The sequence below is a fragment of the Glycine max genome, chromosome 11, assembly GCF_000004515.6.
Source record: "Glycine max cultivar Williams 82 chromosome 11, Glycine_max_v4.0, whole genome shotgun sequence".
Classification (NCBI taxonomy): Eukaryota; Viridiplantae; Streptophyta; class Magnoliopsida; order Fabales; family Fabaceae; genus Glycine; species Glycine max.
In genome coordinates, this window is record NC_038247.2 from 2,744,304 (window position 1) to 2,767,221 (window position 22,918).

Consider the following 22,918-nt stretch of genomic DNA (forward strand, 5'->3'; position numbering starts at 1 on the left):
CTTCATAACAAATGAAATATATATTTCATTTGTCATAATTTATTGTTCGTTTGTCATAGATAGGGTGCTCGTTTGTCAATATTTTCATTTGTCATAAAATTTTAAAAAATAGATAAATGGGAGATACAAGAGAACAAAACTCAATATTAAACATATACAACATCCCACTGCCACAGTAACCGAACTCACCTAGTGTGAAGTAATACAATATTGTTAAATTACAACAGACTGAACCACGAGAAGGAGAAATATTAAATAACTCAATGGATCGTTTTCCAATTTCCTACAATGGATTGCCATCATAATTCAATGATGTAGAATCGAAACAACAGAAGACTTGAATAAATGGATAGCACCTTTTTGTACAAATAAATTATTCAAATAGTCTCACAACAAAGTTGGGTATTTAGCATCTAGAAAATCTCTAAGAGTCCTAGCAGCTTTATGACCACCCATTAATTCCGCTAACTTCTCTACAGGAAGAAGTGCAAGTTCTGCCAAGCTCTTACAGCCATCCATTATGGCCCTGTAGTTTGAGTCTGTAACACCTGGACATCGTCTTAGAAACTCCACAGCGGATGTATTGTAATTTTCAGCCCTGTGACAGCAATGAAACCTTTATATTTTGAAGAAAAAAAATGAATCACTGCATACAAACTCAATCATGTCACAAATTAATTCTAAAGACTTTGAATCATAGCTCTCCGTTCTAAAATATTGTAATGCAAAGAGTCCGTGATTATTTATAGGCAAGGAAAGGAGCATGTTGAGACCTGGCAATGCTAAGTATTTAATAGCAATTCTAATTGAAGTAACAATGTCTGACTAAATATATGCCCACGAATCAATATTAGCCATTAACAATGTCAGAGATCCATATCATTTTAGATTTGAAAGGAGGTGTGTCTGCATGCCTTTAAATTTTGGGAGAAAACAATTCATTGATGTTTCGTACAGTTACAACAATTTATATGTGGGGACCCTTCCTATGAAGCAAATGTTTTCACTTCATCCTTGGAACTTGGAAGCACAAAGGAATTCAAGTTTAAACTATGAAAAGCAACTTACCTCACATCATTTTCCACAATTCCTTCTTCCGAAGGGACACCCACTCTGATTGCTTTTGTTTCATCTGGCTCGTCTTGATTTGCCTTCAGTGAAGCAAATATTTCGGCAGTAGCATGCAAACTTCGAGACCAGATTATTCGTAGTCGGGGGAAGTGTAGAGCAAGCAAAGACAACTTTGATATAATGCTATTTGGTGTCACATCATCACCAATATCACTAGCAGACTGCAAAAGATATCCATGAAAGGTTTAATCATTCACAATTTCACAAAACAAAATGCAACTCTTTTAGTACTATTACTCCTTATGCTATGCAATACAACACAAATATATAATGTTTGAATAATCATTTCTATCAAAGCCGGGGAAAAAATACTTTTTATCAGCACAGCCAAGTCATGTAAAATGGTGAAGCCCAATTGATACAAATTTGGACCAAAATTTCAATGGCAAGTTTTCATAGAAATGGGCGGCAGGAAGAGAAAGGGGAAGAGAAGGAGTAATAGTAGAAGAAGCAAAGAGATAGAATAAAAAGAGATATAGTATTGTGGTCGACAAACCTGGAATGAAAAGCTCTTATCCTGTGAAAACTCGATCAAGAGTACAGGTATTCTGTAATATCGTACCATTGTCTCCACCTGGTGGTATAGACGACCTGATGTGAAGCTCATAAAGAGATCTTGAATACTTTTTCTTTCCACACAAATTAATGGTGATAGAATATAGTCACCAACTTCTAGGGTCACTGGAATGATGTTCATTCCCTTTTGATGAAGAACATTTGGAAGGCTGCTCATGAACTCCCGCATGTCCACAATAACCTGAAATTTTGAAATTCCTAAACTATAAATTCCCTCACAACACAATTAATGAATCAAAGATCATACATCATCCAAAAGAAAATATCACAAACCTGCATTTCTTTCTCAGCTTCCTTTCTCCCACCTGCTTTTCTGGTTACGAAGTTTTGAGGAGTATTTAAATCTGACTCTAAAGTAGAATTCAATCCTAAAGAATGCCCACTCTGATTAACAGCAGGGTAAATGCACCAGAATAAGAACAAAATACCAAAAAAAAATAATCAGTACAACAAGTAGTTGACTCTATCTTGTTATACTGAAGGCAATTATGTCAAAAACAATGGACGCAAGAAGCAACCAACAATAAAAATAGAAATAGGAGGGAAAGGAGACAACGGTCAAACAAACCTGGTCAACTGGAATCATCATCAAAGATTTTTGCCTAATTAAAGATTCAAATGCTCCATTCTCTCTACGTATACTTGCTTCAAACTTCTGAACCTCACTTGAATCTTCATAGAAAATAAAATATACTTTCAACCTTTTTGAGGGATTCTCAGCTTTGTAGACTTCAATTTCCCTAACAAAGGTCATATCTGGATGGTAAACAATGACTATAGACGGCTTTAATATATCCAGTATAGGCTGATCACTTTCTAGGGCATAAAAATACACTGGTGGTAGTGATTTCCCATTTCTAGCTGCAGCATCAGGATTAGTATGCCTTCGAAGAACTATATTTTCCACAGATGTCTCACCCTGCATGGTTTCACAAAATCTACCTGCACTGATAGGATTAGTCTCATCTTCATCGATTTTATTTTTTGAATCAGACATTCCAATTTTATCACTTGTTGATTGCGCTTTATTATTGTTCTGAACTCCAGAACCATCAAGAATGACAGGGTCATTTCTAATCCCCACTTTCCTCTTTCTTTTAGCACGACCCTGTCCACCAGAATCAGGCTGAGGGGTATCTTCACCAACATGATCATTTTCAGCAATATTCCGCAGTTTTGATGCTGCTGCCAAAAGCGCATCATGCTCTTGCTTACTAATGCTGGTGGTTTCTGCACTCTGAACAGGTTTTATGGGAGTAACTCCATCAAGAATCCCAAAACCTTTGGGTTTGGGATCCTTAGGCTTCTTTTTCTTATTCACTATGTCACGCAGCTGTACTTTGTTTAGTAAATACTTCTTCCATTCCTCATGCATGACCTTCACAAATAACAAACAATAAGCAAGTACAAAAGTCAGTTTCTTCAAATCTTGTTGACTATCAACCAACAGAAACTATAAAAAGAAATCTAGACCTACAAACGCCATCATAATTACAAAAATAAAGCTTCAAACTACATGCAACATATTCATAGCACAATAAGTATTTTCTAATAGCAATCTATAGCAAGCATGCAGCAAAATCAATAAGAAATCACATTCAAGATAAATATAGTAAGCATGGTTGCTTCAGAGGATCTAGCCCTCACTACAAATTAAAGTTAAAAAAGCAGCACAAGGTTGAATATTTAGCATCATAGGCAAAAATAAAATAAAAAAGAAAAGTGATTTTGTTTCCCAACCTACGTCTAAAATTTTCTAGTAACCTAGCTATCCAACTATTGCCATCAACAATGTGAATTTCATATTATTTTGCCTCGATCTTTTCAAAATTACAGGATTTTTTTTTTTTGCAAAGGAAATCATCTATTTCACAAAGGATTCAGTATAGTCTGGCTAATTTGGCAGTGTAGAATGAATTTTATTACTACCACAGTACCACCAATTAAACCAAGTGAAGAACAAAGAAGACATGGTGACATTCAGATTACACTTTATAAGATGACTTATCATAGGGCAAGTGGGAGACAAAAACCTTTTTTGGACCGTTGGTGATGCATTCTTCAAGTTGCAAGCACGATCTTTCATCTTTACATGCCACTAATACAATGCCATTGTTAGTGTCTTCACCTTCAGCCAATACTTCTTCCCTCAACATACCTTGCTTTTGTCTTTCCTCTTCTACTTCCTCAAGAACATTCTATAATGATATAATCAAATCGAGCTTCAGCCCAAAATATCCAACATTCATCAAATTCAAATTTTTTCTTTTTTCAAAACTCTCTTCAGGCCATCCTATTTGGAAACAACAAAATTTAAAATATATGAATTGAAACAATGCCAAATTAATGTCGGGAGACTTTCTAGAATTGGAACTCACTGACTCACACGTAAGACCTTCCACTTTGGTGCTTCTTCCAAAACTTCCTCCAAAATTAAGCCAGCATTTGAACTAGATGATGAAGTGCCATCAACTGCTACACAAGCATATATAAAATAAAAATTAAGCTGACAAAAATGCCATCCCTATGCTGGGCATGGCACATCTCATTTACAATAAATGTTAGAAACACTTTTTTTTTAGTGAATTAGCAACACACTCTCTAAAGTCTAAACACTCTTTTGAGCACACTCTTCACTATTGGCTGAAATTTATTAGAAATTACAATTTTTTTTGTGGTTCCCACTATTTATTTAATGACTATCTTGATGTTGTATTTTTCAATAAATTTCAACCAACAGTAGGGTGTGTGCTGCTAGCACTCCTCCTCATTTACTCTTCCTCTATTTTTTAATGTTAATTTTCTATAGAATTAATCAACAGATCAAGATCTATGCCAGAATAAAGCACACTATACAAAGCATAGTAATAATCTCTCACCTTCTTCAATGTCTTTGTCATCACCCTTAGTTCTTCTCTTTTTGTTTTTGACACTCTTACTTGACTCGTTAAATTTCACACCATCTGCTCTCACAAGATGAAAAACACGCTTCTTTGCATAGTCAAATATCTTATAGCTTGCCTCAGCAAATATCCAAACTGACCGAAAACTCTCTGACACTCTCAGTGTATCCAAATATTTCAAGTAAGTTACTGCATCGTACCTATCAAAAGGAAGCCACACCCTATTATAAGCACTACATTCTTCAGATAAACAATTTAAACCAAAATCCAACAAAATAGCAAGGTTACTCAAGCTACAAAAATCATTAAAGATATTACAATTTGCAATTACAAAGTCACACGTATAGTACCCATATACCAAGGCATTTTATCCTCACAACTCACTATTTGAAATTGAAAACCAAATATGCAAAATTATAAACATACACCCACTTTCTCTTCCGTCTCCTTTCCACCGTATTTTCTGTCACTCTTTTTCTTTTCTTTTCTTTTTTCTTTTTATTTCTCTCCACCGTGTTTCAAGGAGTGGTCTAGGTGTAGAAATTCTGAAACTTGGGATAAGTATAAGATAGCTAGAAATGAAACCAAAAAGGCGGTGAGTGAGGCAAGAGCCCAAGCTTTTGACGGACTATACCAAGCTCTAGGAACCAGGGATGGAGAAAGATCTATATATAGGCTTGCTAAGGGTAGAGAGAGGAAGACTAGAGATTTGGATCAAGTAAAGTGTGTTAAGGATGAAGAAGGCAAAGTCTTAGTGCATGAAAAAGATATCAAGGAAAGGTGGAAGGTGTATTTCCACAACTTATTTAATGATGGATATGGATATGACTCTAGCAGTCTAGACACAAGAGAAGAGGACCGGAACTATAAGTACTACCGTCGGATTCAGAAACAGGAAATAAAGGAAGCGTTGAAAAGAATGAGTAATAATAAGGCGGTGGGGCCAGACAACATACCTATTGAAGTGTGGAAAACTCTTGGAGATAGAGGTCTTGAGTGGCTCACCGAACTCTTTAACGAAATTATGAGGTCAAAACGCATGCCGGAGGAATGGAGGAGAAGCACGTTAGTGCCAATCTATAAGAACAAGGGGGATATACAAAATTGTGCAAATAATAGGGAAATCAAGCTCATGAGTCATATCATGAAATTATGGGAAAGAGTGATCGAACGGAGATTAAGAAAGGAGACTCAAGTTACTGAGAATCAATTTGGTTTCATGCCGAGAAGGTCGACCATGGAAGCGATTTATTTATTACGGCGGGTGATGGAGCAATATCGCATGGCCCAACAAGACTTGCACTTGATTTTTATTGACTTGGAGAAAGCGTATGATAGAGTGCCTAGAGAGATTTTGTGGAAAGCTCTAGAGAAGAAAGGGGTTAGGGTTGCATATATTCGAGCTATCCAAGATATGTATGATAGGGTATCGACTAGTGTTAGGACACAGGGTGGAGAGTCAGACGATTTTCCCATCACAATTGGTTTACATCAAGGGTCAACCCTTAGCCCCTACCTTTTTACCTTAATTCTGGATGTCCTCACGGAACAAATCCAAGAGATAGCGCCGAGATGCATGTTTTTTGCAGATGACATAGTCCTCCTTGGAGAGTCGAGGGAGGAGTTGAATGAGAGGTTGGAAACTTTGAGACGAGCTCTAGAAACACATGGCTTTCGCCTAAGTAGAAGCAAATCGGAGTATATGGAATGTAAGTTCAACAAAAGAAGGAGGGTTTCTAACTCAGAGGTGAAAATAGGAGACCATATTATCCCTCAAGTCACATGGTTTAAATATCTTGGGTCTGTAATACAGGATGATGGGGAAATTGAAGGGGATGTGAATCATCGCATTCAAGCAGGATGGATGAAATGGAGAAAAGCATCGGGGGTGTTATGTGATGCAAAGGTACCGATCAAGCTAAAGGGAAAGTTTTATCGGACTACGGTAAGACCGGCGATTTTGTACGGAACAGAATGTTGGGCGGTCAAGAGCCAACATGAGAATAAAGTAGGTGTAGCGGAGATGAGGATGTTGCGGTGAATGTGTGGTAAGACTCGACAGGATAAAATTAGAAACGAAGCTATTAGAGAGAGGGTTGGAGTAGCGCCTATTGTAGAGAAGATGGTGGAAAATAGACTTAGGTGGTTTGGGCATGTAGAGAGAAGACCGGTAGACTCTGTAGTGAGGAGAGTAGACCAGATGGAGAGAAGACAAACTATTCGAAGCAGAGGAAGACCCAAAAAGACTATAAGAGAGGTTATCAAAAAGGATCTCGAACTTAATGATTTGGATAGAAGTATGGTACTTGATAGAACATTATGACGGAAGTTGATCCATGTAGCCGACCCCACCTAGTGGGATAAGGCGTTGTTGTTGTTGTTGTTGTTCTCTCTTCCTTTCACATTTGTGCACCCCAAAAATGAGGCGTAAATAATCATAAGAGTAAATATACAATTGCATTGTCATCGAGTTACAATCTATAACATGATACGCTTGTTGACTTTTAATATAACTAGTCTAAAAGTTACACCATTGATAATTTCTAATGGGTTCATATCATAAACGTATAAAAAGATTGATAGAAATTAAACTCTTATCATAACACAATATTATAGTAACTTATTTAATTCCACAAACATGAATAACGCATGCAATGAAAAGACCTGACTAGATAATCCAACAGCTTCCTCAAAGTCTTGAGGTCTGACACGAGCTGCTTAGTCTTTTTCCCCAATGTGTGCCAAATTGGATCCAACTGTCTCCTCACAATCTCATCGAAGGACTTGAACAACCCATTCTCCACCGTCAGATCCTCCACGTCGACCTTGTTGGTCTTCCTCATCTCCTTTAAACACGCATCCATGACCTCAACAATGGCCTTCTGAATCCCCACCATGTACCTGCTCATCGGCACCCTTATATCCACCACCTCCGGCGGGTCCCTCTCAAGCTCCTGCGACACGTACACCTGAAACCGCGGCCACAGGTGCAGCTTCCGCACGTGCAGGCACTTCATCGTCCGCTCCGCCTTCGCGAACCCCGACACCATCGCGTGCGGCTTGTCGGAGAACGCCCGGACATACGCGCCGCGGTTCAGCGACCGGAAAATCCGAACGATGAAGGCTTCGGTGGAAGTCTCGGAGAGCGAGTGCGCGTTGAGGATGATTATGCCGGCGATCTTGGAGGTCGGTAACTTGTTAGTTAGGAGGTCGACGATTAGGATCCGCGGGGTGATGAAGAAGGCGTTGCCGGAGGTGTAGAGTGCGTGGCGGTGGGGCGCGTGGAGGTCGGCGGTGATTTCGGCGGGAATTTGGTAGAATTGGGGGTTTAGGGTTTTGAGGTGGAAGGTGATTTTGGATTTGAGGGAAGTGGAGGACGGTGAGAGGAGGAGGAGCGTGCCCTGAGATGAGGAGTGTAGAATGAGAAGAGAAGCGATGAGTTTGGAGAGAGCGAGGCCCGAGGAGAGAACGACGAGACCGCCATTGGAGTCTTCTAGAAGCTCTGTGATTATGTGCTCGTGGAATTGAACCATCGAAAATCGGTTGCACTCTGCGCCAAAACCAGAATCAGGGAAGGGTTTTCGCGCGGTGAAATTTCAACTCTCAACTCTCTACCTAAGCCTTTTTAATTTGGGCTGGCCCATCTGAGCTGTTGGGTTGCCCCGATTTCTAATTGAGGCCCATACGCCATCGTTCTGTTTCTAACGACTCACTCGGAGGTTGCGTTCTTGTCACGTCCAGATGCTTAGTGAAAGGAAATGTATTTGATTTTAGAATTAAAAAATGCAAAAGAATGAATTAATCATATGATAAAAACTACAATTAAGTATTTACCGCAAATGATGAATTTTTAAGTTCAAAAGGTATGCTTTCTTTGAAGGAGTTAATCATGTCGCTGGGCCCTTTGCTACAATATTTTTATATGGCTTGCATGGTACGAGCAAAACGTGTATAATCAAACTCCCTCTATAATTTTTCTTGATTAGGACCGACATAAAATATCTGGCTATTCCACCATGGCGTAACTCACCAACACATTTCTTGTAAGAAAATGTATCAAAAATAAGGTTAAGCTTTTTTTTTTAAAAGAAAAATAAAATAAAAATAATTAGGTTAAGCTATTCACTTGATCCTATAACTAACCTTATTTTAAGTTTTAATTATTATATGAGAAAATTTTAGTCGCCGTCATTAATACTATACTATTAGATAATGTGGTGACGATGACCACTACAAAACTTTTTAATAATGCAAAAGTGTTACAAAAACTTTCTAAGTATAAAATAAAATCACTATAAAAAGTTTTTCAAGTGCGTTTTTTTTTTTACATTCTTACACCTAGCAAAAAAAATTGCAACAGATATATGTCGCCTGAAAGTTTTTATGGCAATGCTAACAACAGAACCGTTTAACAGCAAGGTCCAAAACTAAATCTTTATGTAAAACTCAAAATTTAGGAATAGTGAATAGTTTAACTGAAAAATAATTAATTTTTTTGGGTCGAATAAAAAATAATTATGTGTGTGTGATTTGAAAATTTGTGTTAGTCTGTAACTTTAAACTAATTTGTGCCTTTTTAATTGCCTAAACTTTTGAATGTCTATATCTTACCTAAATTTTAAAAAACCGTACAAAAGATGTTACCAAGCTTAACCAACGTGCGAGCACACCTAAAAAGCACGTGAAAAAAAATGGTAGTACTAATATGACATTACATCTTTTGGGAGGGCCCCGAGGGATAGTCTTCTTTTGGTGTTTCTAAGAGAAGCAAATAACACGTTGTGGAATTTTCAAAACTAAAGAAACCAGACAAAGACATCGACCAATAATCGATGTAACAAAGCAAGTTGACCTGACAATACCAGCTGACCTGTCACCTCTTTGCACCAGATGCAGCTGTCCTTGAAAACTGAAGAGTTAAAAAACCCAAAAAATTAACATAAAACTACAACCATGTGTTCCTCGTGCTTTAATTCCACGTCTTTGTGACAATTTGTAGTTACAAAAATGAATATAAGGTTCAATCATCGATACCATCTCATCACACTCACATCTCTTGTGCTCTCTCTTCAGTCTCTCCCACACACCCTTCTTCTTCAGCTGAGTTGTTTGTAATACAGCAAGATGAATCCATGGAACATGAGAACTTCCAAGTTACTCTCTCAACAAGTTTCTTATCCTCCTTATCTCTTTGTAGAAGAGATTCCAAACATGGGAAATTCCAGGTACCATTCTTTAATTTTGTTCTTAAAGTCCATGACTTTATGGCTTTTTTTGCTTTTAATTAACATAGAAGATCAATTCCTTCTATGTTGTGCAGTGTTGTGACCAAGGATGCTAGAGGTTCACAGCTGACAATCTTCTATGGTGGCCAAGTTCTTGTCTTCGATGATATTCAAGCTAAAAAAGCCAAGGACATCTTGTCTTTTGCCGGCAAGGGAATGTCTCAAAACCAGAACGATTATGCTAACACTTTCCCTGCTACAACTTCTGCTAATCCCACTAGACCATTTCCTTTTCTTATGAATATCATTCCAACCAGTGCCAACAATTCGGTTCAAGACCACCCTCAAGCACCATCCAAACCTGTTATTTGTGGTAATTTTTTTGGATCTCTGATGTTTATTCAGAAGATGATGAGAGATTTGTGTGTCGGTTTATGTGATTCTGATCCATCGCGCTTTGTGTTCCTTTTTGTTCAGATCTACCATTGGCTAGGAAAGCTTCACTTCATCGGTTCTTGGAGAAAAGAAAGGATAGGTAAGTAGGCTGAGTCATGATACATTAACAAAAGTATACCTTCAAGTTTTCTTCTACATTTTGGTCTTTGTATTTTCTAATATGTGGGGGATTTGGTATTTGGTCTCTGCTTATTTCGAAATTGAAGTATAGGGTCAAGTATAAAATGTACCATATTTCAAAAATACAGTAGCTAAAATCACCATTTTTATAAATCTTGAGGGCCTGCAATACATTTTGCCTTTTTTGTTTAACTATACTGCTTTGGATCAATTGATTTATGTATTGTTAATGTTTCTGCAGAATTGCTGCCAGAGCACCATATCAAACAAGCAATCACATGGCAGCCCTTAATAAGCCAGCTGAATCCATGACATGGCTCACCTTGGCACCTAAATCACCACAACAAGACGAATCTGATTCCGATAGCAGCTCCAGCTTTGTGTTATTTTAGCTGTTGCTAATGGCTTACTATTATCATAATTAAGAGTGCAATTTTGGGCAAAAAAGTAATGTAAATGTAGTTTGGTTAGCATAGTTTTAGTAAAATATTGGAATCAATTCTTCTCAATTCTCAATGTCACATGTATTATATGTAAAATTTATGGTTAGGGTTATCTTTTTATAACCATAGTCTGTTTGTTATAGTTCAATTGGTTTCTACTAGTATGTGAGCCACATTTAACCAAATTCCATCTTTCCACCTAATTCAGTTTTTCCTCTCAGGCGCTTGCATATCTTCTCTCAAACTATCCTAGTTCATGCCATGCAGCAGAAAATGAGGTAGATTGAGCTGCAATAAGAATAACAAATTGAACTAATTGAAATGTGATATAATGCTTATGCAATTTTTATGCAGCATTGTTATAAATGTCCTCAGATATGATCATTGTTCTGTTCGTAAGAATTCTTCCAGCAACATAAAAGCTTTGTATTCCCTCTCTTATAAGCCCTTCTCAAAATAAAATTCATTGCTTGAAATTACAACAAACAATAATCCAAAAAAGGGGGGGTGTAATAAGAAGAAGAACAAGAAGAAGAAGAAATAGTTTACCCAAAAAGGAAAAAGAGAAGTTACAGCAAACGTTAACTATAAGATTTGAAACCAAAAGAATTGCAATCTACATGGATGCACCATTTCATTGCATGGATGCACAGTTTGTTTCACATTTCATCTACGTGACTTTTCTGGATTCTTCGGAGCAACAAGGGAATGGGTTTTTCCAAAACGGTCACGTTAACACTGTTCCACACATCGGGTATTGTGGGGAGTGTAGCAATTTTCTCAGCTATATGCATGTCTTCTGGAAGAATAGAACCAAAGACAGTGTATTCATGTTTCCACTCAGAATGGTCAGCTAGGCTAATGAAGAATTCAGGGCCAGAACCAATCCAAGCAACTGAACCCCTTCTAAGGGTTGGACAATCTTCCACCGGAAGATTATTGAATGCTGTGCCTTGTGCTTCCAGTGTCCCTTGAATTAATGCATAAGGGGGACCAAAAGCAGCCTGCAAAATGAGGACCATTTATTTATTGTTACTACAATCCAACACTATAAACATTATTGCTATTTGCTTGCACAGTTACACTGAAAATGCTACTCTGAATATGCAAATAAATTCATTTTGGGAATAATATGTGAATGACAATGGCCTCAGCTTGATGCGCAATAATATTTTCTAACCTCAAGTCATAATTTTGTTTGGCAAAAAAAAAATGTCTTCCAATATGAAGAGAAAAGGATAAAATTTTATGTTTGGTAGAGACTTGGGTATTTATGGGGTATCAAAGTTCTGCATAGAGTAGTATGAGATGCTCCGTGGAATACTTAAGTGGCTTGATTCTCTCCTCTTGAGTCTTGATTGTAGCTTTTAAGGGAGGATTCCTCACGTGTTGATCAATGTGCTTTTAAGTTTCTAGTAAGTGGTGAGGGGCTCAAAACTCATAATTTTGTTAAATGTAGGAACTAAAATAAATAAATTTAAGGGGGATTGACAGTTTATATTTTTGACAATAAAATTAAAGCCAAGTAAAAATGTATCGGGATTTCTAGCATAAAATAGGAAGTAAACACCTCAGTTATCACCTACTCCATATGAGAACAAAGAATAGGAGAGAAATTCGAGAGGAAGAAATAAATCTCACAAGGGATTGCCAATTTATTGAAAATATATAAAGGAGAGCTGGAGGGGACATTGGAACTCATTTTAGCAAAAAAAATAGGGACACTTTCTGTAGCCTTGGACGATTATAAAATGTCTGTTCCTCAAGGGTTAACTCTTCATTTATGCAAAAGTGCAAACAAGGTTCATACTTGTACTTGATCTATGAAAATCCTGAGACATATTGATTGAATTGCTTCAACATGAATCAAGCATCATAATTCCATTATATTTGGTAAGTTTTGGATTTGTTATCTGTAAACAATATGCATGCTGTTTATATTGATGATAATCTATATTCTATGGTTATAAGAAGGATCTCAAATAGCTGAGAGAAAACAAGAAAAATATTATGTCAAATGAATGAGTATAGCTATCAATGATAAGATCTAGTATAATACAGAATTGCAAAAAAAAGTAACTGATGCATGAGAATAAGATTTTAATGCAGAAATTCATAAAACAATTTGCACAGATAACTGCATATTGATACAGATGTAAATGTGTGTCCAATCATACATCAGATGGGAAAATAAATCTTACATTTTTTATATGGTTTCCTTCTGAATCCCATGATTGACCTCGACTCTCTGCACGGTAAAATTGGCAGCCAGCACAATGGTGCAAAGCTAACAATTCTAGAATGTAGGCAACAGAGTGTGGGGCACAGTCAGGTAAAAGCTGCACCCAACAAAGAATCTCCCAGAGTTAAACATAGTCCTCACTCATGACTATGCAATTTCAAAATACAAAGTAGAATAGATTCTTAGTGTAAGCAGAAACAAGACCCAGTCAAGATGCATCGGATATTAACAGAAAAATAAAATGCAGTAAGCAGAGCTGACATCAAAGCTTGACAGAAGTCACAGAATGTCAGAAACCATGAGCATCTTGTTTAATAGTCAATGAAGCCTCTGCATAATTATTTAAATATATCAGAAAAGAAAGACATCTTAGGAACACTCCATCTTCTCTATGATCTATTAAAATTGTGAAGTTCTCCATAATTATGCAGTAAAGGTTCAATGATCTGATCATATTTGTTAGAACATAGAACGTATGAGTCGAAGGCATGCAAAATCCATACCAAAATATTGCCATAACCAACCAAATACAACGTTGAACAAGACTGAAGAATTTATTATTAACTGATCATTCTGAGGTATCTCCATGGTGCATATTTCTCATGAATAATCTGTATTCAAGTAATGGTTTCATCACTTTCATGTTCTACTATTGAAAATAAAGACACATACAATAAGAGATTTAGTGGTTCCATAGGACAAGGAGGCCAAACAAATATAGATTATAGAAACTCAAACACAGATGTAGGTTGCATCCTGACCATGCAGTATACTATTATTGGCAAGAATTCTATTTGCCTCTAGAACTCTTTTTTTTATTGAAATGTACCCATGTGCTTCTATAAATAATATACAAATACCTAACTTTTCACAAACATGTCATTGGTGTAACTGCAACATCAAAGCATTGATATTTTAGAGGTCCTGAGAACTTGAGCACTTACTTTAATATGAAGAGTTCCATATTCAGTTTCCAGTCCAATAATACCCTGAAAATAGTTGAATTAGAGTGAGTACTGATAAATAAGATAGCCCTTCAAAAGTTGATAAAATTCCAAATAGGTAAAACATCATAAAGAGGTGGGAGAGACCAAGATATATAACTATCAATGGCAAGAGAAGACACAATTTTACAGCATTGGTAATTGGTCAAAGATTCAATTAATCACATGACAGATGTCAAAGTTGGTGCTCTGCTTATGTACTCTCTCTATCAAACTTGGATTTTAGGTTATATATCTCACGGTTCATCTCTCAAGGGATTGTGCAAAATAACTGGCTTCTTAGTTATAGAATTTAAGATTTAGAAGCACAGTAAATGTTTATTGGGTGCTGTCATGAATACACTATATAATTCAATCTCAGATCCCCCCCCCCCCCCCCCCAAACCTCAAAGGCTTAAGACATATCTACACAAAATTAGTATGTGTCATGTCAAAGTCAAAGAACAGTAACATAGATAACAATAGCTTATGTGAACAACATGATAGGTGGCTGCAAGCAAGGGTTTCTCCCCCACCAGAGTGAAACACAAATCCCCATTCCTAGAGTCCAATTATTACAACTATCTATGCCCATCTACTGAATCTGTTTGCCTGAGTCAACCAACCTTCACTACTTCAATTAGATCCATATAGTACATATCACAGCACAGAATCAACTAAATTGTTGAAGTAGAAAACAAACAAAGCATGCTACAGTTTAACAGAAAAACATGTATTTTAGAGATAACTAGCATCAGAACCCACTTAAAGACAACATTTGACAACTTTGTTTCAGGTTCAAGATGCATTTCTAAGCCATCTGAGCAAGAACATTAAATCATGCCACTAATTCCTTGTAACCACTAATCCAACACAATGTCCGTCAATTTGCATTATAATTGACAAGCAGCATTTTAGTAAATAAATAAAAATGATCGTTCAGAAAAACCAAACTTCTCTCTTACCTCTCCTTTCCCAAAGATAAGACCAGAAGTCCAACCAATCACTTCCCCCTGAGGCGCTCCTTCTTGCCGTTCAGGTGCTAAGCTGTCCTTCTGTTTCTTCAACCAACACTGAACCAACGAAATCAAATGCTATTATGCTGACTTCCAAGTTCCATGTCAAAATTTTCATAAAAAAATTACTTTTATAGAAGTTCTCCCATTTGATACTATGAAAGCTGTGCACTTTAACTTTTATAAAAGTTTTCTCATTTAACTTTTCCATGTGATAAGTTGATTTTAACTTAGGGCACTGGTTAAGAATCAAAAATGGAAATTTTCCATTGGAAAATGTAATAGTATACTCTTCTCTGTGATTTCCAATACAACTCAAATAATATAAACTTTTTATTTATTCATGTGCACTAGTTAGCAGCACCCTTTAACTTATAGAGAAGCTCACTTCATTTTACTTTTTTTATATTTTCTCTTATGAGTTCTTATGCCGAAGTTAGTCCAGGAGAGCCTAAAGTTCAAGGTCAACTCTAAATAGAAAGAATGAATCCAAAAAGATCAACCCAAATGGGAGATCTTCAAACATAAGCAACTGCTAAATCAGCAAAAGTGAAAAGTAACAAACTTTACTTACCTCACCGAACTTGGATCCACAGGCCTTACGATCCCCACAAAAGACCCAAGTATCACACAGACAAGGCCCATCTTTCCCAGAACACATGGATTTGCACGCGTTGCAGCACCCTTCAGAACTGTTGAATTTGAACTCGGAACCCCACTTCACTGCTGCACCCCAAAGCTCCAAATTTTCAATCCCTCTACAGCACCCTCCATCATTCTCCGACGCCACGCCATCTTCAACTAACCTCTGAAACTCTGAAACTCTGTTTCTGCTGTTTGTGAGCACCGCAGAGAGGAACGCGTAGACCAAACCGCACGAAGCGAAACACACCAATGGGAGGATCAAACGGTGTGAAAGAATGGAGTTTGGTTCATTGTTCCTCCGACCCATTTGATAAGGTTGCACACACAATTGAGTAAGGAAGATTCAAAGACCGTTGACCTCAGAATAAAAGTGGGATACACAAGAAAGAGAGTGATCATATCATAATGATTCGGAGAAGTGTTGAATTGAAGAAAGAGTGAAACAGAGTTGGAAATGGAAATGGGATGTTTTGAGTTCAGACTTTTTAGATAGAAGTGTTTCAATATGAAAAGTCTAAGTCAACCCAAAAGCTAGTTTAAGGGTTGAGGATTGTCCTTCACTTGTGTCTAAATCAATTCAAAAATTAGTTTAAGGGGTGAGGATTGTCCTTTATTTATGTCTAAATCAACCCAAAAACTAGTTTAAGGGATGAGGATTGTCCTTCAGTTATATATTTTAATGTAGGATTAGTTGGATACAGGACTTAAATTATTTCCAATATTTGACTTGAACTTGATGTTTTGTTTTTTTGGTTCGATTTCGAATCGCATGCTATGCAACCAAAAATTAAGAAATCCAGAAGAAAGTGGTGGAATAATTGAGCTCCATTATTAGCCCAAGAGATTAATTGAACAAATAGGCTGCGATACAGAAATTAAACTATCATAATGAAATATATTGTCAGACGAATAATACTACTATACTACTATAATTCAATTGATAATACGTTCTATTTTTACATTGAGAGTCTTATATAAATTCACATTCACGTGAATTCACCAATATATATATATATAAACCATTAATATCTGTTCAAGTTTTCGCAACTCAAATAAAAAATTTGGAGATGGGCATTATATTAAAGACTAAATTCCAATGGTCCATCTATCATTTTTAATTTGAAATTTTGGTTTCTTGTTTTAAAAAAAATCACAATTTCAGTTTAATTTTTAATTTTACATACATTTATTTTTATTTTTATATTTTAATAAATAAAATTATTTTTATGATATTTTTAGTGAATATGTTATGGAAAAAAAAATTTAAATCTATAGTTCAATTGATAAAAAAAGTATATGTAAAATGGAGAACTAGACCAAATCATATATTGAAAATTATAGAAGGTATAATTTAACATATGTTAAATGAGAGAAAACTATAATTTTATGATTACTTTAATCAAGGTTTTCATGTGTTTTCTATCTGATCTTTAGTTAATAAGAAACCAAATTAATCCTTAATGTAATGGCTAACATGTTTGGTAAATTAATAATTTTTAGTTTTTTAAAAACTCTCAATCAACTTTTGATGAAGAGTCTTTTTGTCTTAAAATAAACTAATTCCAACATGCTAAATACTCAGAATGATAAATGTCAGTCAACTAATGATATAAATAAATTAAATTTATTTATAAATTATGAGTTTTTTTATACTAATAAAAATTTATGAGTTATTATACGCTAGATGAAGCTCATTATTGGATAAGGAAAATGTATTAAGTTCTCACAAAATATATTTTTGTAAACAAGGATTATGTTTGGAAAAGATTATAATCTCTTATTTCAACTATTTTTTTATAATAAAAAATGTTTGCAAAATAACAAAGTTATTTGAAAACACAGCTGAAATTTAGAAAAGTTTTTTTCTTCTAAAATAGCTGTTTTTTTATATGAAAATATGAAATTTATTATTATTTTTCAACAGCTGATTTTTTTCAGCCGTTTTCATACTCTTGTACGGTATAGAAGCTAATAAGCTTTTTCCATTCAAATGAAACTAATTATCTTAACACTGTTTTTCAGTAAACTTATCTAAACAACAAAAATTAATTCTTATTATAATTGATAAACAAAATAGCCCAACTTTCAAATTCGATGAAGTGTTGTGTCTCATTCAACTCTATATCATACACACGAAGAATGCACACTAGCTTCGGTAAACAATATATATATAGAGAGAGAGGGAATTTAGCCAACCACAAATTAATCAAGGGTTAGGTATTTGGCAAAGTGGTCATTAATATCAACTTCCTCATTAGCCTCATCACCACGCACAACATCCGAAGTTCCTGTGCCAGCTTGCTCACCAGTGTGGATTTTTGTCCTTGCTTCTTGAATGATCTGCATGATTTCTTCCACACTTTGGCTTGGTTGGTCCTTTTGTGTTTCCTCGTAACCCCTTCTTTCAGCCTCAATTATCTCTCTTGGCAAGTTCTTCCTAAACCAAAGGTGCTGTTTTATCTCCGAGATGTTGATCCTCTTTAACAATGATGAGAAATAGTAAGTTGAAAAACACAAGGGGATTCTCAGTGTACAAGAAACAAACCTACTTAAATACAAGAAATTATTACATGATCAAGGACTATTATGGTTACAACTAATTTTCACACAACATATGATCAAGTGTCATTAATTCTTTTTCATAATTGAAACACTCAATTTCGTGTCACGTAAAAATTGATCGAGACCGTAAACACGACTAGTCTAAGACTATTTGTAATTTCTCCTTGAAGACACTCCCTAACGACTGTGGTGTATGCAATTTTTAGTTTTGTATATCTTAATAATACTTACCTTGGCAGGATTGGCAACAAAAATACGAGATATAAGATGCCTACACTCCTTAGAGACACGTACGTAGTCGGGTATGGCATATTGAACACTCATAATTCTCTGCCAACGAGAGAATCAGAGTTTAAACTTGCTGCTATGGATCAAAGATATTAATCATAAAAGATCTCTTTTAAGTCAAGTAAGAGTTCACCCCAATACTCTTTCTGAAATTTTTAGGATCTTCTGGATCTTCAAATGGGTATGCTCCAACTAACATGACATAAAGTGTCACACCACACGACCAAACATCGGCAACCTACAGAATTGTCGATTTGCAAAATTAATTGAGCATTTGTTGACGATGTTATGAATTATTTACTTGATGTGATACTGTGAGTTTCACTTGACAAAATTATTAAGCACAAATCACAATACCTTTCCATCATATTCCTTTCGCGACAAAACTTCTGGAGCAATGTATGCAGGAGTTCCAACAGTTGATTTAGGTTGAGAGTGCAGCAAAGCAGACTGAAATTGAATAATAAATTAAATAGGATAGTCAACAAACAAATATATGAAAGGATTACTTCATAAAGGTTCATTTTTTGTGAGATGTTATTAACCTTGGAGAAACCAAAGTCACAAATTTTAAGTCTAGGAGCTGGATTTCCGTCCAGTAGAGTGTTTTCCAATTTCAGATCTCTATGACATATTTGCTGCAGTAGGAGACATAAGATGACATTACAAAGGGCTTTTAAATTAACAACAACAAAATTCTGAATGCATATGTACCATGGAATGACAATAGCTAACTCCAGATATTAGTTGCTGAAAGAAAAATCTTGCCTGCAAAATAGGGAATTCATAAAAGCCATCACTTGATAATTTATACATACAGTCATATAGAGGGATATTACACACACACACACAACCAACCTCATCTTCACTCAATCGACCAGCATTGCATATCCTCTCGAAGAGTTCGCCACCAGCAGCATACTCAAGGACAATAGCTAAATGAGTAGGGGTCAGAAATACCTGCAGAAAAGATCTGACTTCCAGAATGTGTATATAACTTCAGAAAGCTCTCAATAGAACACGTCTTATTTGTTCAATCTTTAGCCCACACAAAAGAAAGGACATGCTCATCACAACATTAAAATGCATGAAACCTAAATGGAGTATTTTTTTTATTTTCCCTATCTTTTCGAAGGAACAGAACTATTTGATTTCTGCAGACATGTTCGAACTAAAGTACATTACTGGCAATAATTCCTGAAGAAAATAAGCATGATAGTTTGCAACCCTGTTTGCGTAGTGTTAGATACAAAACCATTGGTGAGTTTTCACGAGACAACTTAAGTTTTTGGAATGGCTGATTCTTGACATGGCATTAGAGCCTTTGTGGCCAACTGAGCAAAAGCTAAGTGTTCACCTAACAGATTCATGTTGGACAGTTTATCCTCAACACATAATATGAAAACAGAAAATGCAATTTATGGTGACCATATTTCTTGTAGTAATAATCTCACAAGATAGTAGGCTACAGCTACACTACACACCCTATAGCTTTTGAGTTTTGACATATTAATGCCAACGGTAATAACTCATTGCAGAAGCCATTGAGTTACACCTGGATTTCTTTATGAATCAACAATAACATCCAATGAACTGCACAGTTTTGCTTTTTGAGAGCTGTAAGAACCAAAAAATACAGATAACTACTAAGAAAATTCATTGACCAATTCCATATCTAGAAAAAATCACACTCAAAGAACAGTTTAAGTATAGAAACAAACTCTTCACCTCTTTGAACCTGATAATATTTGGATGCCTTAAAGATCGGTGGTTAACTATCTCCCTTTGAACATTCGCATCAATCTGATACCACAAACGTAACACACTCAGAAGAATGGAGCATGAGAAGGAATTTGCAAGAATTAGAGAAATTATTAGAAAACAAATTATGAGGTTGCTCTACTTCATTGTGCAAAACAAGGAAGGATCAGGCGGCATAAGCTAATTAAGCTTAATAAAGTTCTAAACAATAGTGCTGCACATATGATGATGTAAGCTAATTTGGCTTGATAAATAACACAATCGAAAAAAAACTCTGATTATTTCCTATCATCACAAAAAAAAATGAATCTATCACACATCAGCTTTACTACGTGATTAGTGTGGTTCCTCGATAGAAATTAGTTATTGACAAAACTTATAGATATTTTCCAGCACAATGAGATCAGCAAAGGATAAGGCAATTGATCATATCTGGAAATTGAGGTGACTAGAGTTTTCACAAATGACACGCAAACCAAATTCAGAATGCAAAGCAGAAGAGGAATCTGGAGAAGTCAATTTGAGATTTCTCAAGGAAAGATGAATATCATTAAATATTTCCTAAATTTCATGAACACTGAACCTTTTTTCCCCTTTCTATGTATTTGATGGCAACAAGTTCTCCTGTCTCCTTGTCTTTGGCCAACCTTGCCACTCCGAAGTTCCCTGAACCAAGCTCCTTCAAAGTCTCGTACCGTTCGTCCATATCCACTCTCTCACCAAAGCAACAAATCACAGACCAAAACTGTATACAAGAGAATTGAAGAAAAAAATAAGGAAACGGATATGGTCTTGTTTTGGTTTTATAACACATTATCACCTTAAAAAGTCCAAGGAGGCCAAATATAATAAAGAGTTACGCAAGGAAAAAAAAGAAGAGTTCAAATTGAATTATATAAAATAAAATAAAAACAAGAGACAAGAGGGAAGGAAGCATGTGCAGTTGTCATCAATGTTAAAAACTCCATTAACTGAACTCAGCCTCTACCTTAGTCCAAGCAAAATCACCACAACAAACAAGCTTTCTTGAAACGTAAAAGCATTTTATTATTCATTATTGTTGTGCTGTAAATTCTTAGTCCGGAGTATCAACTATCGAGTACGCTGAGGAGGTTTGATCAGAACTCTGTGCAAGAAAAAGACATTATTCAAAAAGAAAAAGTAAAGTTTACTTCAAAAGAAGCTAACTGAAGATTTGGACATCCTTGTTCACACCAAAGATAAGGAGTGGCATTTATATGTGATTGTTGCATAAAATGGAGCTACGAGTAGATAGGGCTTTATTACATACCAAAATTTGTTAATGATTGATAATTGATACTGGTAAATGATAATTACACGCACCAACCAACCAATGTCTAGGAAATAAAAGTAATCAAATTTTAGGATATTTAACGATAATAAAGACAAAAAGTGTAAAGAGAATGAGAATGAAAACATCGGACCTTTGAGAATGAGAAAAAATGTTTGATTATATTTTAAAATTATTGAGAATATCTTTTAAATTTTAAAATAATGTAAATATAAAACAAAGTTATTGATATTTTAGTAAATAACTTATTCCCATGAAAATACCACTTACCCATCCATTCTCATTGAAATACAAATGTAAAAAAATATGATAAAAATAATAGTTATTTTATTCCTAGAAATCAATAATAGATAGAAATAATTTTTTCAAAAATTATAACAAATATGAGTACGTAATCTTATCATGTTATATTCCCAAAAATCAACTTTTAATCCTTAAAACAAATATAACTCTTACTTGTAAAACATGATGTTTAAGGTTAATTTAGTTATATTAAAAATATTTTCGTTTTATACACTAAATAGGTTAGAGCTAAAAAAAATATTACATCAAAATTATAAAAAATATTTAACACGTCAATTTTTTATTTTAGCTTAGGGTTTAATATTTTTTTAGTTCCTATTTTTTTGTTTTTAATATCTAATTTTTTTAGTGTTTTTTGTTTCTATATTTTTTTCTTTCAATAGTTTTAGTTTCTGCTAAGATTATTTAGGGACCAAAAATCATAAAAACATTTTTAGGGCTAAAAGCAAAAAATTGAAAAACTTTAGAGATAAAAAGATATTCAACCTCTAATTTATTAACTAATGAAAATATATCATAAAAAGTAAATGTTAATAAAGAAAATAAGAAAAAAAAATAGTAAAATTATTTATTATGTAAAAAATATAAACAAAAAAGTATAATTTATGCATTTTTAAATAACTAAAAATATTTAATGGAATTATTTGATATTTTAAAAAGCACTTTTTAAAGACATTTTTTAAAAAGATGATGTATCGGACGTGCCAACGGATGCAAGAAAAAGGGTAACTTGCAAGTTTCCAATGTTGTTAATGTTGTTGTATTGAACGTTTAACAGTGTTGTGATGATTGATATACGCGTAGGATTTTCTCTTTCTCCGATCCTTGGTTTTTCATTGGCTGTAAAGAGAGACAAAATATGTGTTTGAAAATTAAAATAGAGAAAAAAAAAAATGTTTTGTGCGTGCGTCGGCTGGAATGGAACGCATGATAACGTCGCTTTCACCGGAGA

The 22,918-nt window shown here is 35.1% G+C and overlaps 4 protein-coding genes across 9 annotated transcripts; 1 reads left to right on the forward strand and 3 right to left on the reverse strand.

Moving 5' to 3' along the window:
- Positions 1–229: 229 nt before the first annotated feature.
- Positions 230–8,458, reverse strand: LOC100812359 (DNA repair endonuclease UVH1). Of its 2 annotated transcripts, none has more exons than XM_006590523.3 (9): positions 7,275–8,458; positions 4,587–4,810; positions 4,094–4,179; positions 3,741–3,905; positions 2,276–3,085; positions 1,981–2,091; positions 1,628–1,888; positions 1,069–1,292; positions 230–598 (listed from the first exon to the last, which is right to left on the reverse strand). In XM_006590523.3, the coding sequence occupies exons 1-9, from the start codon at positions 8,141–8,143 to the stop codon at positions 388–390; spliced, it is 2,961 nt and encodes a 986-aa protein (XP_006590586.1). In that variant the 5' UTR covers positions 8,144–8,458; the 3' UTR covers positions 230–387. The 2 variants fall into 2 exon arrangements, with proteins under 2 accessions (XP_006590586.1, XP_006590585.1); XM_006590522.4 differs by having other exon boundaries at positions 4,094–4,182.
- A 1,172-nt stretch (positions 8,459–9,630) lies between these two features.
- Positions 9,631–11,039, forward strand: LOC100306332 (uncharacterized). Of its 2 annotated transcripts, NM_001250231.2 has the most exon segments (4): positions 9,654–9,835; positions 9,931–10,208; positions 10,313–10,370; positions 10,653–10,958. In NM_001250231.2, coding segments are annotated over 4 exon segments (588 nt in total). In that variant the 5' UTR covers positions 9,654–9,734; the 3' UTR covers positions 10,804–10,958.
- Positions 11,040–11,261: 222 nt separating this feature from the next.
- CYP32 (peptidyl-prolyl cis-trans isomerase CYP32) lies at positions 11,262–16,242 on the reverse strand. Its single transcript, NM_001255497.3, has 5 exons — positions 15,670–16,242; positions 15,045–15,152; positions 14,041–14,085; positions 13,056–13,193; positions 11,262–11,858 (listed from the first exon to the last, which is right to left on the reverse strand). The coding sequence occupies exons 1-5, from the start codon at positions 16,045–16,047 to the stop codon at positions 11,514–11,516; spliced, it is 1,014 nt and encodes a 337-aa protein (NP_001242426.2). The 5' UTR covers positions 16,048–16,242; the 3' UTR covers positions 11,262–11,513.
- Positions 16,243–17,744: 1,502 nt separating this feature from the next.
- On the reverse strand, positions 17,745–21,625 carry SPK-2 (protein kinase 2). 4 transcript variants are annotated; one of them, NM_001401174.1, is made up of 10 exons: positions 21,524–21,625; positions 20,935–21,096; positions 20,319–20,393; positions 19,449–19,550; positions 19,305–19,358; positions 19,136–19,228; positions 18,948–19,040; positions 18,724–18,828; positions 18,534–18,632; positions 17,745–18,218 (listed from the first exon to the last, which is right to left on the reverse strand). In NM_001401174.1, the coding sequence occupies exons 1-10, from the start codon at positions 21,602–21,604 to the stop codon at positions 17,943–17,945; spliced, it is 1,140 nt and encodes a 379-aa protein (NP_001388103.1). In that variant the 5' UTR covers positions 21,605–21,625; the 3' UTR covers positions 17,745–17,942. The 4 variants fall into 4 exon arrangements, with proteins under 4 accessions (NP_001388103.1, NP_001388102.1, NP_001388101.1 ...); NM_001401173.1 differs by lacking the exon at positions 21,524–21,625 and adding an exon at positions 21,340–21,517; NM_001401172.1 differs by lacking the exon at positions 21,524–21,625 and adding an exon at positions 21,172–21,265.
- Between the last annotated feature and the right edge of the window lie 1,293 nt (positions 21,626–22,918).

What these genes read in the sequence shown, in the direction of transcription:
- LOC100812359 (XM_006590522.4), bottom strand. Translation starts at nt 8,143, where the DNA reads ATGGTTCAATTCCACGAGCACATAATCACAGAGCTTCTAGAAGACTCC. An exon ending in CAAAGTGGAAGGTCTTACGT is followed by an intron (nt 3,906 to 4,093) that starts GTGAGTCAGTGA and finishes ATATCATTATAG; the next exon opens with AATGTTCTTGAGGAAGTAGA. An exon ending in TCACCAACGGTCCAAAAAAG is followed by an intron (nt 3,086 to 3,740) that starts GTTTTTGTCTCC and finishes TTATTTGTGAAG; the next exon opens with GTCATGCATGAGGAATGGAA.
- LOC100306332 (XM_006590197.3), top strand. Translation starts at nt 9,735, where the DNA reads ATGAATCCATGGAACATGAGAACTTCCAAGTTACTCTCTCAACAAGTT. An exon ending in CCAAACATGGGAAATTCCAG is followed by an intron (nt 9,836 to 9,930) that starts GTACCATTCTTT and finishes TATGTTGTGCAG; the next exon opens with TGTTGTGACCAAGGATGCTA. An exon ending in TTGGAGAAAAGAAAGGATAG is followed by an intron (nt 10,371 to 10,652) that starts GTAAGTAGGCTG and finishes ATGTTTCTGCAG; the next exon opens with AATTGCTGCCAGAGCACCAT.
- CYP32 (NM_001255497.3), bottom strand. Translation starts at nt 16,047, where the DNA reads ATGGGTCGGAGGAACAATGAACCAAACTCCATTCTTTCACACCGTTTG. An exon ending in GTGGATCCAAGTTCGGTGAG is followed by an intron (nt 15,153 to 15,669) that starts GTAAGTAAAGTT and finishes TCGTTGGTTCAG; the next exon opens with TGTTGGTTGAAGAAACAGAA. An exon ending in TTATCTTTGGGAAAGGAGAG is followed by an intron (nt 14,086 to 15,044) that starts GTAAGAGAGAAG and finishes AACTATTTTCAG; the next exon opens with GGTATTATTGGACTGGAAAC.
- SPK-2 (NM_001401174.1), bottom strand. Translation starts at nt 21,604, where the DNA reads ATGCAACAATCACATATAAATGCCACTCCTTATCTTTGGTGTGAACAA. An exon ending in GAAAGGAATATGATGGAAAG is followed by an intron (nt 18,829 to 18,947) that starts GTATTGTGATTT and finishes ACAATTCTGTAG; the next exon opens with GTTGCCGATGTTTGGTCGTG. An exon ending in ATTTCAGAAAGAGTATTGGG is followed by an intron (nt 18,633 to 18,723) that starts GTGAACTCTTAC and finishes TCTCGTTGGCAG; the next exon opens with AGAATTATGAGTGTTCAATA.